Here is a 19329-nt window from a genome sequence, read left to right as displayed (position 1 = left end):
GGATGGAACTGATCCCTATGGATGGAACTGATCCCCATGGATGGAACTGATCCCTATGGATGGAACTGATCACTATGGATGGAACTGATCCCTATGGATGGAACTGATCCCTATGGATGGAACTGATCCCCATGGATGGAACTGATCCCTATGGATGGAACTGATCCCTATGGATGGAACTGATCACTATGGATGGAACTGATCCCCATGGATGGGAGTTGTCACCATGGACGGGAATTGTCACCATGGCTAGAACAGTGCACTCAGCTGCACTGAGCCTCTGCCAGGCAAATTCCCAGAGGAAAGGACTCCAAACTTGGACACTCCTTGCCAGGGGTGAGCGAAGGGTTTTAGCCAAAGCCAGGCCTAGAGCCCAGCTCAGAGACAAGTTGTCAGATTATTTCCTGAAGCCACCATTATTAAAACAAGCTGTGATCCATGGCAGATGGCCCTTGGCTTCCCAGGCTGGAAAACTGCAGCAAATTCCCAATTTTTCTTTGCTTCTCCCTGAAAGTTTTCAGGGTGTTTGCACAAAGGCAGGAAGGAACCTGGACCCCAGGACCGTCCTGGCTGAGGGATGAGGGACAGGCAGGAGGAAACAGGATGCTCCTCACCTTCCTGGTCACTGCTGGGTCCAGATACCCCTTCAGCTTCTGGATGTAAGTGTGCGGAGGATTCTTCACTTGGAATCTTTCCTGGAAAAGAAACAGGAATAAACATTTTTCTGTATTTACTTTATGGAGAAAACACAATACACCACATACATACTGAACAATATATATTTATAATACAGTCCATTCCTAAGTGGATAATCTGTGCATGCAAATAAAACTGATTTAAGTGCATCTTGATATTTGTATCAACAGTATAAAAAGACACCTTAAAGATTCAGTGGGAGTTTTGAATTTCAGTTGCACATCCATCTGAAGGTCCAGGGTTTCTGCTCAGCAGGAGCGTGGAGAGGAAGGAGAAGGCTCAGGAGAGCAGATGCATGCACCAACACAAAATCCTTTTAATCACTTGGAAAAAACCTCCCACTGTCCCAGGCTGCTCCAAGCCCCAGTGTCCAACCTTGGGCACTTCCAGGGATCCAGGGGCAACCACAGCTTCTCTGGGAATTCCATTCCAGCTCCTGCCCACCCTCCCAGCCAGGAATTCCTTCCCAATATCCCATCCAGCCCTGCCCTCTGGCAGTGGGATGCCATTCCTCAAGGTCCTCCATCTCCAGTCCCCCCTCAGCCCCAGACCACAGATTCTGGTGACAAACACCAGCTCTGTCCTCTGAGAGCTCCCTGATTTTTGCCTGCTTTCCCAGTGTCCAGCTGGAAGTTCATCCCACCAAAGCTGCTGTGAAACACGAGCTGTTCCATGGGCAGTGTGCTGTGTCCAAACTTCCTCACAGCATTCCCCAGAATTCTGATCCTATTTGTATCTTGGAAGAACTTCAGGCTCTTCTGCCCCTTTCCCTGGGGGAAAGATCTCATCCCAGTCTCCTGAAATTTCCCAGTTTGTAACTGTTATCTGAAACCTCCCTTTATTAGGTCAGGATGCAATTCTGACTGCATTACCCTGAAGTTATTCCAGAATGAACAGGACACTGCTGCCCAGTTACCAGAACTGTCTGAACACCACAAGTTCTTCCTGTTATTATCTTGCTGCTTGCTGGAAAAGAAGTAATCCATCATGGCCAGCAGGAAAAAATGAAGGAAAAACTCTTCCCTGAGCTCCACCAGCCCTGGTGGGAGTTCTGGAAGTCACAGAGCACTCATGGCTTTCCTCTTTCACAAGTGGATTCTTTTTCCATGCACCTCCAGACAGCTCTGCAATTGGCATTTCCTATTTTATCTAAAAAACAGCTCAGAAAACGCAAAGCTCTTCACTGAGGGTTCTCTCTGGACAAAGGTCAGCAGCAGGCTCTGTCCTGCTCCAGCACCACGTCCAATCCAGCGTGGATTCCTCTTGGCTCTCTCAGGGGTTCTAGAGCCAGGCTCACCCCAGTGGCTTCCCTGGGGCACACAGAGATCTCCTGGAATCCCAGAGTGGTTTGGGTTGGGTTTTGGGTCTTTTAGGACCCTCCAATCCCAACCCCTGCCACGTCCACTGGCAGCAGCACCCCACCAACACTCCCCGTTCCCTCTCCCTTTCACTGCCCCTTTCTGGGAGCTCTCTGCTGCTGACAGAGCTGTGTGCAGTCCAATCCCCCAGAGAAGCTCTTTGGCTTTTATGGATTAATTCCTCTTCCCGAGTAATCAACCCTCGTCTGCTGAAGTGACAGGAGCTTTTCCCAACCGCCGGTTTGAATTGCCTGGAATCGTCAAAATGAAATGTTCAAAGAGACTCCAGGAGCACATTTAACAGTCTGGGATGCAGCTACTGGATGTTTTTGTTTGTTTTCCTCAAACCTGGCTGTAATTATGTATTTATGTAATAATCTCGGCAGCAACTTTGCTTAAAAAGATGCTGCACATTCTTGTGGAGTGGAATTATTTGGGTTAAAGGACTTTGAAGATGTTATCCATGAACAGCAAACACCAGCAATGCTCTTACCTGAGGAGTGACCAAAACCCACTTGTGGTAAACATCTCCTAGGCCTGGACACATTGTCACAGCCCCTTCAAATGTTTCTTTTTTGGTTTGGAAAGCTGTGAGGGCTTAGCCTTTAAAATTGCCCTTCCTGGCGATGATTCCTGTCTGGTTCATCCAGCCTGGAGTGTTTTATATTAGAGGCTGATTAAGAAGCTGCAAGGGCCAGGGCTGGGGCTGTGCAGTGAGGCCTCCAAGTCACCCTGGATGTCTGGTCACAGCCACCCTCTTCCCAAAAATCTGACTGGGAGCTCCCAGGGGCTGGGATTGGAGCTGGTTGTAGGCTGATCTTCCTGGAACCCACTGGAATTCTCTCATGGTCCTCCTTGGGAGCATCCCAACACCCACACTTCCCCAGGCACTGCTGTGCCTTAGAAACCATAATTAAAGAGTTAAAAATCCCTGCTTTCTTCCAGTCAGCTCCTCCCCTCCACTTCTGGCAATTCCCACCCACTCCCTGGCCAGCTCTGCCTCCAAACTCAGGATTTAACACCATCTGAATGGCGAGGTCGGGGATTTTTACCACCACGCACATAAAAAGCCCAAAATCCGGATTGGAGCGGCCAAACTTTGCTCAGCAAATACTGTGGGGTGACATCACGACTGGGACGCGGTGGCTTCCCTGGATTGAGCCATTCAGACACAACAAAGTTCCTAAATCCTGGTGAAACCTTTTTTATCTCCACTACGTGACTGCTGTGAGCTCCGGCATTATCTGCAGCCTGAAAGGACCCGGGCACGGAGCAGCAATGACTCCACACTGCCTTTGTCAGCCACCTACAAAGCAAACGAGTTAATTCCCAAGGATAAAGGCCCTTTCTGGCTTGGGAAATCCCTGAGGAGTGGTGTTGTAAGCCAGGATGGAACAGCACAGGGAATGCAAGGACAGCAGCACTGGAGAGCGATGGGATGAGCTGGGCCCAGCACTTCCCTTTGGGGGAATAAACAGGGAGAATTCACTGGGATTAAATTCTGAGAGGGATTTGGGACAGGGGATGGAGGGACAGGACACAGGGAATGGCTTTCACTGCCAGGGGGCAGGGCTGGATGGGAGACTGGGGAGGAATTCCTGGCTGGGAGGGTGGGCAGGCCCTGCACAGGGTGCCCAGAGCAGCTGTGGCTGCCCCTGGATCCCTGAAGTGTCCCAGGCCAGGCTGGAATAACCTGGGATAGTGGGAGGTGTCCCTGCCCATGGCAGGAGTGGGACTGAATAGCCCTGCAGTCCTTCTCAACCCAGCCCATTCCATGATTCCATAATTGAGGGGAAAAGTCTGGATGCAGGAGCACACCCACCCCCCCGTGCCTGTTTCACCCAGAATTTGCTCTTTCTTTTCTGACAGATACAGAAGCAAAGAGAGGCTGGGGGGGCTTTACTCCAGCAGCCAAGAGGAACTGTGGACTCCTGCACTTCCTCCTCCTCGTGATCCTGCAGAGAACCTGACACATCCCCTGATCACCCAACTCTGGAAAACGTATTCATTCCGGAACCAGGAAATTGTGGCTTTTCTGACAACCCCTGGCTCCCAAAACCATTCAGGGAATTTTTCTACACGAGCACGTCTGTTATTCTCATTATTATCATTATCCTCCCTAAGCTCTTTCATTTTTGGGATTCTCAGTTGCCAGGGAAGCACCCAGCGCGTCCAACTGGGGATCAGAATTCCCCCAGGCTGTGCATAAAACCCATGGATTGGGATCAGTGGGGAAGGAGCTGGATGAGGAGATGGGGAGCAGTTCTCAAACACGTCTTGACCATGGTGCAGAATTCCCCATCTCCCACGGATCCAGAGGGTGGCTCGGTCCTGTCCCAGCAGTGCAGCCATTCCTGCCAGCAGGATGTGTCCCTTTGAAGTGTCCTCATGGAATGAGGGGACAGCAGCTGCTCATCCCTGCACTAATGAGGAGGCAGAATGAGCCATTCCCCCAGGACTGATGTCCTGCCAAAGCAGGTCACTGTCAGCTCTGTGCTGGACCCAGCTGCTGCTCCCTCCAACCCCGGGGGTGCTGAGCCCTTCCCAATCCCAAATCACTGAGCCTGGGACCCCTCGTGCCTTTATGTCCAACCTGTCCATCCCTCTTGTCTGATCCTCCCCTGAGCCTCCTCTCCCAGGGTGGCCCAGGCAGATGAATGATTCCACGAGTGTCCCAAAGTCCAGCTTCTCCTGAGTTCTGTAAATCACGGGGTGTTCTGCCCTCTCTTTACCCCACCAGGGCAGATTCCCTGGAACACACAGTTCTTTAAGCAAAGGCTCTCAAAGCAGAGCTGTAAACGGCTTCTGCAGCCCATAAAAAGTGAAGGAAAATCCTTGGCTGGATACTGCAAAACCCCCTGGATCTCTGTTGTGAAAGGGTCAATGGCACCGTAAGGGCTCCCAGTCCCCTCAGCACATTCCTGAGGAGAAATGTGGGCTCCACTGAGGAATTTGTGGCAAAAGACGGCACAGCAGCCCCACAACACCTGCTCCTGGCTCAGGCCTTTCTCCATCAGCCACCCACAGATCCTGTGGGCAGGGAAAGCCCCTGGAAGCAAAGCTGAGGGGTGGCCCAGGACCCCACTCACCAACGCCACCCCAGGAGCTCCACGCTGGCCACCAGCCCTAAAACACCCAGCACCTGCCTTCTCCTGGAGCTTTTCAGGAAAGGAGGAGCTCTACAAACCCCTCAGCAGGAGATTTGGGGTGCAAACCTCCCGATTTTGCTGTGGATCTCTTCACTCCCCATTCCCACAGCTCCCGTGTGCCCAAGGCCAGGCCGTGGTGACGCCCCTGCCACCATTTGCCATTAGAGGGCAATGAAGAACTTTGCAGGATGTCCCCAAGCTCTGCCCTCCATCCATGTCCCTCTGCAGCATCTCCTGCCACCCCTCCAGGACACCAGAAAAGCCTTTGAGGATCCCATTTCCTGGATTTCCAGGCTGGGAAATGGCATCCTTGTCCCTGCCTGGATCATTCCCAATGCCAACCCCTCCGATGGCCACCCTGCCCCTTTCCAGAGTGTACAACAGATTTCCTGGCTTTCCTCTTCTCCTTCTTGTACCTCATCCAGAGAGGTCAGAGCAAGCTCTGAGGACAACACTGAGATGATTTTGTGGGTTTGTAAACAAAGGAAGAGAAAATTCCACATGGGATGAGTCCTCCACAACCAGTCCAGCAGCCCTTACAATGATTCAAACAAGTCACACAATCCTATTCACGGCAGATTAATATTAATTATTATTATCGTTACTGTTATTATTGTTGTCATCATCATCATGTAACCAGTCCCCCACTTTTGTTCATCTCATTTTTGCAAAAGTGAGAGTTCCTTTTTGGGGATTAGCTCCTAATATTCTCCATATATTCCACAGATAAATATTCAGGATCTGCTGCACAGATTGTTTAGCAAACACCATTTCTGGGCACTTCTCCCTTTCAGATCTAAGCTGAAAACCAGCACAGGAGAGAAAGAGTTCATTTCCTCATTGATTTACGATCAAAACCAGGTGAAAATGGTGTAGAGGGTGAAACAAAAGAAAAGAGGAGTCAAAATTTACATTTAGAATAAAAACATCCTGCACAACCCCTGTTCCTGGAAGGGCCCTCATCCCTGCTATTCCAGGGACAGATATAAATATTTCACACCCCATATGCTGCGTTTTGGTGCTTTCAGTGACACCTGCTCACACTGCTGTGACTGAGGGGGGTGGCAGCACCGCAGGGGACAGCAGGGAGCTGTGGCAGAGCCCAGCCCGTCCTCCCTGCCCAGGGGGAGGCTGGACACGGCAAAGGAGGCTCTTGGTCACTCCTCCTGTTCCTGGGGCTGGCTCCACAGCGCTGGTTACAGCCCTGTGCTGCTTCCCTGCCTCTCCAAAGGGTGGGAAGGGCCTCATCCCAGAAAAGGGACTGAGCCCAGCCCGGGGGTGGACTGGAGTTGTGCAAGGAGCTGTTAAGAGCAGCGATTACTCCAGATTGCAGATTTCCTTCCCATCTGCTCATCGCTGCTATCTCAGCCCGGAGCTCAGCAGTGAATCAGCAGCAGCTGCAGAGGGTGGATCAGCTCCGAGGGGGAATTTGCACATCCAGGCTGGGATCAAAGGGCTCCTGCCTGTCCCGCTGCCAGCAGGAATTCAGGACTGAGATCACACCTCTGCAGGAACACCCGGGACACAGATCACGGAGTCACAGCATGGACGGGCTGAGGAGGGACCTCAAAGCCCACCCAGTGCCACCCCTGCCATGGCAGGGACACCTCCCACTGTCCCAGGCTGCTCCAAGCCCTGTCCAGCCTGGCCTGGGACACTCCCAGGGATGAGGGATCCGCAATCACTCGCAGCAGTTCCTGCAGTTTCTCAATGTCTCAGCAAACTCAATCTTTAAATAGCTCAAGCATTACATTCTCTACACAGGAAACCCACGGGAAAAAGCAATTCTTTATTAAGCTTTACTTTAAGGTACCCGTGCAACGAATTTAAAGTGCCAGAGGGCAGGATTAGATGGGATACTAGGAAGGAATTCTTCCCTGTGAGGGTGGAGAGGCCCTGGCACAGTTTCCCAGAGAAGTTGTGGCTGCCCCTGGATCCCTGGAAGTGCCCAAGGCAAGGTTGGACGGGGTTTGGAGCAACCTGGGATAGTGGCAGGTGTCCCTGGGGTTGGATCTGGATGGGCTTTAAGGTCCCTCCCAGCCCAAACCAGTCTGGGATTCCATGATTGTATCAGACACCCCAGCACTGAAACAGCTGAACAGGAAATGTCCCATAAATGTATTTATCCCAATGTCCCTGACCTCCTACCAGGCTCTCACCCTGGTTCTGCTGAGTTCACATCCCAAGGGAACACCCCCCTTTCCCAGTGCTGATCAATTATTTTCATCAGCCACTACTGCTGAACTTCAGGGCAGATCCCAATTTTGCTGCTGGTTCCCAGATTCAAAGCCCAAAGTTTCATTTTCCCCCTAAAATGCCACTCTTGTTCCTCCATCACATCCTGTTAATTGCTGCAGAGCTGACAAGGAGATGCCCCAGCAGCTGGCACTGCCTGATCCGAGGGTGTTCCCAGCCTCTGGAGGTGAACAGGGGCTCAGTCCCTGGGGTGACACCAGGGACACTCAGTGAGCACCCAGACACTCCCTGGATTGAGATCATTTGTCCAGGACACTCAGGGCAGCACCCTGAGGGCAGGCTGAGCCCGTGCAGGGCACAACCGGCAGCAGCCAGGGGGAATCTGGGATGGAAACATCAGAGAGGAAAGGGATATCCCTCAGTGAGGTGGGAATTTGCACATCCAGGCTGGGATCAATCAGCTTTGCCTGACCTGCTGCCAGCACAGCCTCCAGCAGGGCTCACAGCCCTCTGAGAAACATCTGTGACACGAACCACAGAACGGCAGAGCCCCAGGAGGGACAGCGTGGCTCAGTCACCCCTGCACGGCCTCCAGGAGAGGTTACCAAGAGGAATGAGTGCCTGGAACTCTGGGACAGGCGCCCTGCAAGGTCCTGCTCAGCCCAGGGACGCTGTGGATGGAGCAGCTGGAAAGAGGCACCTCCCAAAGACTCTGCAGGGGCTCCTCACCTGGTCACAGATGAGCTCCCACTTCTTCTCGTTGTCGTACTGCCGCAGGAGCCGCGCTTTGTCGGGAGGCAGGTTCATGGCATTCTGTGGAGAGACAGGAATATTGTGAGGGATCAACCACGGCCAAATCCAGTGGAGCAACCCAAGGCAGCGTGGCTGCAGTTGCTGCATTGTTTCCTGTGAATTCCCAGTGCCAGAGGTGATCAGGAACGTTCCCTCCCCATGCTGGTTTTGGCCCCAAAAGTGCCGGGGAATCATGAGGCACCCAAGGGCAGGGCAGGGCCATGCTGGGACACACGAGGTGAGTGCCTGAGGGCCAGCCCTGAGCTCCAGGTTCTGGATTTTTAGGAAAAAAATCCTCCCTGTGAGGGTGGGAGGCCCTGGCACAGGTGCCCAGAGCAGCTGTGGCTGCCCCTGGATCCCTGGCAGTGCCCAAGGCCAGGCTGGACAGGGCTGGGAGCAGCCTGGGACAGTGGAAGGTGTCCCTGCCCATGGGATGAGCTTTAAGGTCCCTTCCAATCCAAACTGGTTTTGGATTCTGTGACCATCCAGCTCCATCCAGCAGAGAGGACAGGATTCCTGAGCTGCCACAGCACAGGAGCCACTCTGTGCTCCAGCCAAGTCCTGTTCCCTTCCCCTGAGCACATTCCTAAGGGAAACACCTCCCACTGTGGGCTGGGGCTGCAGGACAGTCCTCTCCCAACAGAATCATGAAATGATCCTGGTTGGAAAAGTCACCACATGCACCTTATCTGGATGACACAGATCCTGCTGCTGCCCAAGCCCCAGAGATAACAATCCCAGACTGTGAGTGACAGGAGTCAGAAGGAAGGAGGGGCAGCAATTATTTGATCCCTATCGTTCCTGGCTCCTTTGAAGTGAGCTCTCCTTCCAGGACAGCTCTCTGGGAAGGGCGGCTTTCCCAAGAACCCTGTCCCAAAATGTGCAGCACAACTGTTGTGCTTGTGCTCCTGGAGAAGCCAGGAACACCCAGAGAGAACCCAGGGACACTGGATGGAACCCAGGGACACCAAGAGAGAACCCAGAAACATCTGGATGGAACCCAGGAACATCCAGATGGAACCAAGAAACACTGGATAGAACCCAGGGACACCCGGAGAGAACCCAGGGACACCAAGAGCGAACCCAGGAACACCAAGAGAGAACCCAGAAACATCTGGATGGAACCTAGAAACACTGGATGGAACCCAGAGACACTCAGATGGAACCCAGGAATACCAGATGGAACCTAGGAACACTGGATAGGACCCAGGGACACCCAGAGAGAACCCAGGAACGGTGGATGGGAACCCAGGAACACGGGGAGGGCTCTGCACCCACCAGGTCTGGAAAGGACCCCCACCAGCCCGGCCGAACACAGCAAGGCCAGGTGGTGGGTGGAGAATCTGCCCAGCACCTCTTGGGCTCCAGCATCTCCTGGGCTCCAGCTGGAATTCCCAGACTGGCCCCAGTTAACCCAGTTAACCCCAGGACCACAGGTCTCTGGCAGTCCATTCCCAGTGAGGAAGAGCTGGCCGGTCCCAGTGGCACCGCACACAACATTAAATCAGGAATCAATCAATCAGAGTTTCAGACCAAAATCCCACTCCAGGAGCACCTTCCCAAGCTGTGTGACACACAGGCTCCAGATTTATTCCAGCAGGATGTCCTGGGGATCCCTGGAACCATCCCAGATCCATCCTCTGCTCACACTTCCTGCGTTTCCTCGCACAAACCCCATCCCAGGGAAGAGGAGGGATGTGCACGAGCAGCACCTGCTGGGATCAGCCAACCAGGACACCTCATTGGCACCTGGAAAATCGGAATTTAAGGGAGCTCCAGGCAGGATCAGAGGTGCCAAGGGCGATTCTGTGCCAGGGGATGTAGTGCTGACCACACTGACGGGCACCAGGGCAGCCTGGCAGGCCTTGGGAATGAGGGAGAGCTGAGGATTTGCTCCTCCTGGGGATCCCCTCCACACCTCCTGCTGCCATGGCTGCCCCTCCCAGAGCTGGTTCTCCATCAGATAACAACGACTCTTCCTCCTGCTCATCTCTGCTGTCATGTTGACAGTATTTATAGGCTCTGATCATATCTGTGCTTGCTTCTCCTCTCAGTCTCTCACCAGGCACCTTATCAGCTCTGCTTATCATTTCATGCACTTCTTGGTATTTTTCCTGAGGGTTCTTGCAGCACCATTCCTCACTCCTGAGCCATATTTCACAGCTCTCAGCTGGAGGAAAAGCTCCAGTGTTTACCTGCAATGCAGCCCTTGTCAAGCTCTGATCTCCTTAGAGCTAATCAGCTTATGCACCCCGGCTGGCACCGGGACAAGAAACCTGCCTGGAAGCCTCGGCAGGACTCAGCCATGGCTCGGCAGGGATGAGAGCCTGGAACAGGGCAAACAAGAGCCAGGCACAGGCTCCAGTGATCTCATTCCCAAACGGAGCCATCTGATCTCAGCCTGCCATGGAAGTGCTTTGCTTTGCTCCACACAAGCACTTCATGTCCCTCAACAGCTCACTCCAGGCATTCCTGCCCTCTGCCAAGGGAAAATCCTCTCTGGACACCGTGTGCAGCCAGGCTCGGCTCCCCGTGTGTGAGCTGAGGGTGAACTGCACCCACTCACTTCCCAAAAAGAGATTTCATGTGTCACCATGGTATGGACAGGACCGGGGTCACTCACAGCCCCTCAGCCCTTGGCTTGATCTCTGCTGGAGGGAACTGGGAAGGGAAGAACCACCTTGGTTCTGCACAGCCTAAAGGAGGCTGAGATCTGTCAGTGGCCAAAGGAGGGGCACAGGGAGGAGGAAGGGGCTGGGAGGGACAGATGTGGAGCATTTGAGGCCACTTGGTTTATTCAGGTCTGTTTAGCTGGAGGAGACTGAGGGGAGACTCATCCCAGCCTGGAGCTTCCTCCTGAGGGCCAGCTCCGACCTCTGCTCTCTTGTGACCAGGGACAGGGCTGGGCAATGGCTGCAGCTGTGCCACGGAATTTTAGGTTGGATCTCAGGGCAAGGCTCTTCCCCCAGAGGTGCTGGCACTGCCCAGGCTCCCCAGGGAATGGGCACGGCCCCGAGGCTGCCAGAGCTCCAGGAGCACTTGGACAGCGCTGCCAGGGATGCCCAGGGTGGGATTTCAGGGTGTCTGGGCAGGGACAGGGGCTGGACTGGATGATCCTTCTCACTCAGGATATTCCATGATTCCACACCCTACCTTCTCTGAAACCTGGACTAAGGATTCTCTTACTCTCAACAGCCACTCCCTGCTGGAAAACTGGATCCTAAACCACGACATTTTCACTTCCATGGGAATCAAAGAGATTTTTCTTTTACATTCCTGCATGGCACTATCCCAAGTGGCTCCTGAAATCCAAGTGCACTCTCCCAAGTCCTTAACTCCAGCCACAGCAGCAGGATCCCAGGCAGAGGCTACTGAAGTGGCTCCAGGATGCTGCTGGAGTCACACCCCACCAGACACATTCGTGGTCTGGATTTCTTATTCCCTGTGGATCCCTGGAATGACTCACCAACCTCTCCTGGCCCCTTCCAGCTCTTACAGCCGTGGCCTTCACACATCCCAGTGCTCTTTAGTTAATGACAGGTCTATGTCCTGTGGTTTCCCTTTCCATCTTTTCCCAATTAGAGCTTTGAAGGCTTCTGAGAGCAGAACTATTTATTCCCTTCCTAAAACAATCCAAACTCCTGCTGTGGCCAGCAGGGATGGCCCCACTCTCTCCTCTCCTGCCTGTGTCCCCTGTGTCACCGCCCACTGGTGCAGCTGGAGACCCTTTGCCAGCAGAGCAGATTTCCAGCAGCTCAGGAAGAGCTGCACCTTTAATTGGATCCCCAGCTTCCATGAGGATCCCATAAAACGCTTTTCTGTGAGAGGGAACTGCAGCTGAAGCAGCCTCATCTTGTGCCCCACTGCTCTGCAGCCTCATTTCCATCCTCATCCTCATCCCTGGCTGGCCCAGGGATGGCTCCTACCAAACACAATCCAGATTAAAAATAACCATTTCTGGTGATGCCTTCAGTTTTCTCTCCCCTGTGTCCCAGCCCCTGCGCTGCCCAGGGGCAGCTCTGAGCTCACACTCAGGCTCACTCAGCTCTGCACACAGCAGGGACACAAAACAAATCCTTCTCCTGCTGCACACCAGGGACAATGGGACAAGTGTGCAGGGCAAAAGCACAAACAGGGGTGGCTGAGGGAAGGACAAGAAGGATGGGACTGCATCACCTGGGGCTGCAATGGGACAGTGAAACCCCAAAGTGCAAATGGACCAGAACTGATCCAAGTGTGAGACCTCGGGACTGTTTGACCATTTTGTGCCCATTTTGTGACCATTTTGTGCCCATTTTGTGCCCATTTTGGGTCCACCTTGGGTGTTGCCCTGGCCAGGCTCTTATCCTGCCCAAGGTGTCCCTAAAGGCCTTTCAATAAATCTCTGCTTTACTCTCCAGCTCTGCCCAGTCTCTGTTCCAGCTCAGCCTGCCCAAGGCATCCCTGGCCAGACGATTTTGCCCCCCTGGCTGAGCAGCCCAGCCCAGGTGAGCTCTGCAGCTTCACCCTGCTCCTTCCTCCCCCAGCCTCGGGAAATTAGCCCCACCTTCCTCACTTTCCACTACCTCATGGTGCTTCCAGGCCTGGGGAGGGGGGAAAGCCAAGCTCTGGGCTCTGGCACGTCCCCCTGCCTGGAGAGGCTGCAGGAAACCGGAGCACTGCGCTTCCGACTCCTCAGCAACACCTCCCAACACAAACCTGGAGGAGCCGCAGCTGGAGCCTGCACAGCCTCCTGCTGTCTGCAAGGGCTGCTCTCCAACCCCTCCTGGCTCCAGGAGCAGGGACCTCGCTTTTCCCCCAAATTCCACACTTATTCACGTCTGCTGCTACGTGCCAAACAATCTAGGTAAGGTTTCCATTCCGTTTGCTCCGGGCTGGCAGGATAAAGCTGGGCCTTAAATTAATCACAGTAGCAGATGGAAAACTGGGGAGAGTACAAGCAGACCTCCAAAATATTAAATTGCTGAAGAGTTAAAAATAAAACCAGAGTGCAACAAGGAAATTTATGTATTTTTAACCAAAGCCCAGCTCCATCCAAACTGACGGAGCCTCCAGTTCCAGGTTTTGGCTCTGAAAATCCCATTTGTGGACTGATCTGCAGGATTTGGGCACCACCGCCATGGCTTGGCTTTGTCCTTGGTCTCAAACATGTCCCTTGGGGTTGTCCTGCTGTCCCCTTCCATGGAAAAAGGGCTCTGAGGGACCTGCTGGTGACCACACGTGGTGGCCCCAGGCCTCGGGGGCAAAGTGCTCCTGCAGCCAGCATTACCCAGGGAAATGCTAAAATCCACCCCAGTGTCAGAGCGGGATGAAGCACCCAGCTGGAAAGGGAAGCACCAGCAGATGTCCCCAGGTGCCACCTGCAGCCCAGGTGACACTGGGCCATTCCAGTGCCAGGGGTGGAATGACTGAGCTGCGCTTTTTCCAACTTACTCCTCGTTTTCCTGAGGATTAAAAGGCCCAATGTTTTGGAAAACCTGTGTAGCAGCAACTCAACTGACTCAAAAGCATGAGCATTGCTAATTAATAGCATTGCTAATGAATAGCATCGTGCTGCTGCTCTTATTGATTTTATCATCTTCAAATCCGCATCCCTTTTATTAATGAATCCTGACATTAATTGTGCTGGGAATGAGCACGGAGTCCTCCTGATCCATTTGTTCCCATGAACGGCCCTGGATGTGTCAGAAGGAGCTCACAAAGCCCTAAAATGTGGGATGTCCTCCCCATCCCATGGGTGGGGATGGAAAAAGGCAGGAAGCAGAGCCTGGCAGGGGAAGGTGACTCTGACACCAGCACTGGGGAAGGGACATTAAAAGCCATCCCAGCAAAGAGTTAAACTTCCTACTTCCATAAAGGCACTGCTGTCCTTGAAAGGAATAAAGGAATCCCAGGAAAACCTCATCTGCCAGGACACACCCTGATGTGGCAGGTGAGGGTGAAGGGAATTCCCACTCCTCCTCCACCAGACACTACACTGTAGCTCGAATTCCTGAGAATTAATTCCCAACTGGCTTTCTCCTCCTGTCCTCCCTCTGACTGGGACCGTTCCCACCTTCCACTGCTCCCAGAGAGATGGAAAAGCAAACCCAGATTGCTTCTGGCTTCCCAACAGCACTCAGGAAAAAATCACAGCTTTAAAACACTTCAAACACGTCTCGGTCCTCGTGACTCAGATTTACACACCCACATCAAAGCTCTGCTCTTACTCCAGGCTTCCAGGACTCCCTATCCTCACCTGCAGCTCCCCAGTCTGAGTTTATTCTCCAGCTCATCCCAATTCCTCAGGTTCAGCACAGCATTTCGCCTGCAGCTCTCCAGGTTTATCTCTCTGTTTCCACCAAGACAAGCTACAGTCCTGAGTTTTCCTGCATTTCAGTCAGGGCTGTTCTAAGGCAGAGCCTGAAGTATTTTTAGCTTTTATTAATATCCAGTGAGTTCTTACAAAGCTGACCCTAAATTGGTTCATAAGCCAAGTCCATACCTCCCACCTCCATCACACTGAGGCAGAGCAGCCCTTCCCTGGCTGGAGAGAGCCTGAGAACCAAATCCCAGCTCCTGAGGGGATCCAGGTTTCCTTCCTGGCACTGAGCAGCCCACGTCCTCCCAGTGACCAGCATCCAAAAGCAACCAAAAACATTAAAAAGAGAATGAAAAGCAACATAAATCAGTTCATACCCATTCACGTGACACTGTCACCCTTGGCTGTCAGAGTTATGATGGCTGAGGCTGGAAATGTTCCCTCACAATCTCTAAATTTAGCTGGTGTGAAAAGGAGCCAGTTTGGAACGAGGAGGGTGCCCAGGCAGGAGCAAACCCAGGGCTCTCGTGCTCATCCTTTGAGGCTGGAGCAGGACAACTCCAACTTCCCAACCCTCATCCTCCCCTGGGGCAACCAAGGGAACTGGGGCTGTCTGATGGTGGCCTGGAGTCATCAGGAGTCCCCAGCGAGACCTCCTGCCTCACCCCAGTCACTGAATCACCTCTGACATGAGGTTTACTAAAGGTCTGGCACATCTGGGTACAGCATTAACTGAATGATAAACAAACAAATAAATAAATACCTATAAATAGATACAGAAAAATAAATATATAAATAGATATAGAAAAATAAATATATAAATAAAAATAAATAAATAAAATAAGCACGTGGCACTTGGGGGCAGGGGTTAGAGGTGGCCCTGGCAGTGCTGCAGGAATGGTTGGATCTGATGATCTCAGAGGGCTTTTCCAACCCTCATGATTCCGTAATTCTTCATCCCACACTCCCCAGGTGAAACACATGTTGAGCAGATCACCCAACACCACAGCACAGGAACGTGGTGGCATCCAGGACTCTGTAGTCTGGAGGGAAATTCCCAGAATTCCAGAATCATCCAGGTGGGAAGAGACCTCGAAGATCATCGAGTCCATCCACCCAGCATCCCCACAACCCTCCCTAAACCAGGTCCCCAGGTGCCACATCCACCTCTTGGACACTCCCGGAGATGGTGACTCCACCACATCCGTGGGCAACTCATTCCAATGCCCGACTGCTCTCCCAGGGGAAAAAAATCCAGTATTTAACCTGAACCTCCCCTAGCGCAGTTTGGGGTTATTTCCTGTCATCCCTTCACTTGGGACATGGCAGAAGAGCCCAAGCCCACCTCACTCCACCCTCCTGTCCAGGAGCTGTAGAGATCCATGAGATTCCCCCTGTGCCTGCTCCTCTCCAGAATTCCAGAAGAAATTACAAATTCCCAAAGAAGCAGAATCCTGGCCCCAAACCTGCTCACTTGCCATGGCTGGAGAAGGTTCCTCACCCTGCCCTAACTGTGACCCTTTCTGCAGAAAAAGTCTCTGTGTAGCTCCAGGAGCTGCCTACCAAAACAGCCTCGGGATTTTTGTACAGCATTCAAATTTAATTCCAGGGCCTGGCCCGTAAAACAGCCCTTAATATTCTCCTAGAATATTAAAATGCAACTTTTTGCAATTTTCTGTGCTACTTAACTTCCCAGCCCTGTTCTGGTGTGTTTATTTAGGAAAGCCAGAGGCAACTGAAGCGAGCTCCAAGTTCCCTGACTTTATGAGGAATCCAAGCTAGGCTAAAATTAAATGTACTTATTGTTCTAATCCTCCTTCTCCTCTCCTGTTGTTTTTTTTTTTATTATTATTAAACTAGTCTTTGATCTAAAAATACCAATGCTCTCCCTTTTCCTAAAGACGCCCTGGATCCGTGGGGAAGAGCAGGAGAAGCTTCCACAGCATGGAGGGCCCTGCTGAGGAGAGAGGACACGGCGTGTGGAGCTCATCCTTGGGAATGACTGGAAAAAACCCAGGCCAGCCTCTGGAATTCTGCATCCATGATTGACCACGTGCATCTGGGTGGGCCTGAGGTTATCCAGTGGTGGCACAGATTGGATAAGAGGGACAATTTCCTCATGGAAAGGGTGGTCAGGCATTGGAATGGGCTGCCCAGGGCAGTGCAATTCCCATTCCTGGGGGAATTTAAAGCCCTGTGGATGTGGCACTTGGGAACATGGGGCAGTTGAAATCACAGTGATGGCCTTGGAGAGCTTTTCCAACCTTCAGGATTCTCTCTGATCCTAATCCTCTTCTCCTCACACAGCAAGTGGGGTCTCACTGGGAGAGCCACGACGCCTCCAGCCCGTTGAGGGAATTTATCCGGGAAACCTCTGGAAGGTTTTAGGAACCAAGGGCTGCAGTGACCACAGAGCTGCTTGTTCCTCTCAAAAATCCAGACTCAGCTTAATGGCCTCACGTTCTGGGAAAGCTGAAACCTCATTAATTCACCACTGGAAAAGAATTCCATGGCTGGAATGCTTCAAAGGCCAAACCAGGCCTGCCTCACTCCAAGCCCCAAGCTCGTCCCATGGCTTTATTCACTCACCCTCTGCTGATAAGGCAAACCACAAAATCCCAAATTAGAGCCCTTTCAGTGCAATGTCAGAGAAAGTGGCTCCCAAAGAACCCAGCTGTGTATTCCAAAGGCTGTGCTGGGAATTGTACCAATGCTGGGCAGCGCCCACAATTCCATTCACAGGGCAGCCCGGAGTGCTGGGAGCTGCAGGGCACGAAAATGCTGGAAAACACACAAAAAAGGGGTTCCAGCAATTTTTACATCTTGTCCACTCCTGTGTTGCCTCTCAGCAGCACAGGCAGGGCGGTGAGGTCCAAGCACCCCTACAATTATCCCAAATACACCAAGGGATTTTGGCTTTTCCATGGAACTTTTCCCCAGATCCCATTAAAAAAGCGGCTTTGCTGAGAGTCAGCAGATCCCATCCCCTCATGTTCCCTACAAACCCTCTGGAAGTGGAGCAGATGTCACCTGTGGGACTGCACTGCTGCTCATCCGTCAGCTGCTCAGGAGGAAAAGGAAAACTCCGGATGAGCTCCGAGCCGTGGCTGCTGGCAGCTGTGCACACCCCACTGCTCCACAGCTGGATGGGATTTTGGGAAAGAATTCCTCCCTGGGAGGGTGGGGAGGAGCTGGGCTGGAATTCCCAGAGAAGCTGTGGCTGTCCCTGGATCCCTGGAGGTGCCCAAGGCCAGGTTGGAGTGACCTGGGATGGTGGGAAGGTGTCCTTGCCCCTGGCAGGGCTGGAATGGGATGGGCTCCAATATTCAAACCCAAAGCAGTCTGGAATTCTGTGATTTCTGTGATATTCCTGAGGATGAGAAGGGATTTTCAGAGGGTGGGTGGAACAAAACCCCTCTGACCTCCCCCGACATGGAGGATCCCTCATTTCCCCTCCTGCTCAGGGATGTCGGCCAAGTCAACCTCATCCAGAAAAAGCTGGATAGAATTCTCATCAAACACTTGAACTTCACCTCACTGCAATTTTTAAGGCAGCTGATGATCCCTAATTATCCTACACACACTTCTATGATAGATAATGTGTATTTTCCCATCAGAAATCACAGAATTCCAGAGGGTTTGGATTGGAAGGACCTTAAAGCTCATCTCATCCACTCCTGCCATGGCAGGGACACCTCCCACTGTCCCAGGCTGCTCCAAGCTCATCCAGCCTGGCCTTGGGCACTGCCAGGGATGCCACAGCTTCTCTGGACACCCTGTGCCCACAGACACCCTCCACACACACACATAAAAATCCATGGAATTCATCCCAAGAGATTTTCTTCTGCAGCACCAACCGAGACTTCAACTACAGCGCCCACGAAAAAACCCCACATGGCCAAATCCTCCCACCATCCCCACACAAAGAGATGGATAAAATCCTCCCCAAAGGCAGAATAAAACACAGAGATGTGTTCAAAGGAACACAAATAAAATCCAAGAGCAAACCCAACCCACGGGGCCAGCACAGTTTAGTCCCAGGACAGAGGAAACCCTGATGGATGCTGCTCTAGGAACAAAACCATCATTTGAATAACATTAAGGGTCAGATAAACAAGATAAATAAATGAAGTCAGGGATAAGAAGCCTGGCCTGGGGCCTGCTCCCAGGTTTTCTGTCTCCAGTGAATGTCAGCACAAGCCCTCCTTGGAAAACCACATCCCAGACAAAACTCCTGCTCTGGAGGCAGCCAGGAGCTCACTCGGATGCTCAGAACTGGAGCTTTTGGAGCCTATTTTTAATTTTTTAATTCTCTCTGAGCTCCCTTCTCTTCCCAACATCCTCCAGCCAATCTGGGTCTCTGCACTCCCCTCACGCTGCCCAGAGGGAGCAGGTAAATCAAAAGAACTCCTTAAAAAATGCAAATTATTTACATGCCTCTGTGCTGCACTCAAGTGCTTGCTGAACAGGGAAAGGAATTTATTTGGAAGTTTATTACACCTAAAAATGTAAACACCAGAAAAGGCTCTCACACACCAAGCCTCAATCCCAAGGGAATTTTTCACAGCAAGTTACAAACTTGGATTTATACTGGAAATATTTACAGGTCTCACTACTGCAGGCACCACTCCAGCCCGGCAGAGGAGGTGCAGGGAAGCCAAAATAAACCCAAATCCTGTGATTTTCCAGCCACAATGAGCAATAATTCCTGCAGCAGGGCTGCTGTGTCCTGTGCTCCGTGTCACTGTCCCCGAGGCTCCCTGACACTGCCTGGCTGACAATAAATCACTAAAAACGTGTCTCACACACACATGGCAGTGTGTGAATGACTAAAATC

The 19329-nt window shown here is 52.3% G+C and overlaps 1 protein-coding gene across 10 annotated transcripts in view; it reads right to left on the bottom strand.

Annotated features, from left to right (window-relative positions):
- Positions 1-19329, bottom strand: part of FMNL2 (formin like 2) — a 112523-nt gene that overhangs the window by 39829 nt on the left and 53365 nt on the right. For all 10 annotated transcript variants that reach the window (XR_010080854.1, XR_010080853.1, XM_063401056.1 and 7 more), the window contains exons 2-3: positions 8129-8212; positions 615-695 (exon numbers count right to left, since the gene is read on the bottom strand). Coding sequence is in view for 8 of the 10 variants with exons in the window: in XM_063401056.1 (XP_063257126.1) it covers positions 615-695; positions 8129-8212 (165 nt within the window). In the remaining 2 variants the exon portion in view is untranslated. The remainder of the gene's footprint in view (positions 1-614; positions 696-8128; positions 8213-19329) is intronic.

The sequence above is a fragment of the Prinia subflava genome, chromosome 6 (assembly GCF_021018805.1).
Source record: "Prinia subflava isolate CZ2003 ecotype Zambia chromosome 6, Cam_Psub_1.2, whole genome shotgun sequence".
Taxonomy (NCBI): domain Eukaryota; kingdom Metazoa; phylum Chordata; class Aves; order Passeriformes; family Cisticolidae; genus Prinia; species Prinia subflava.
Note: the sequence above shows the minus strand (reverse complement) of the source record. Positions and strands in the feature narration are given on the sequence as shown.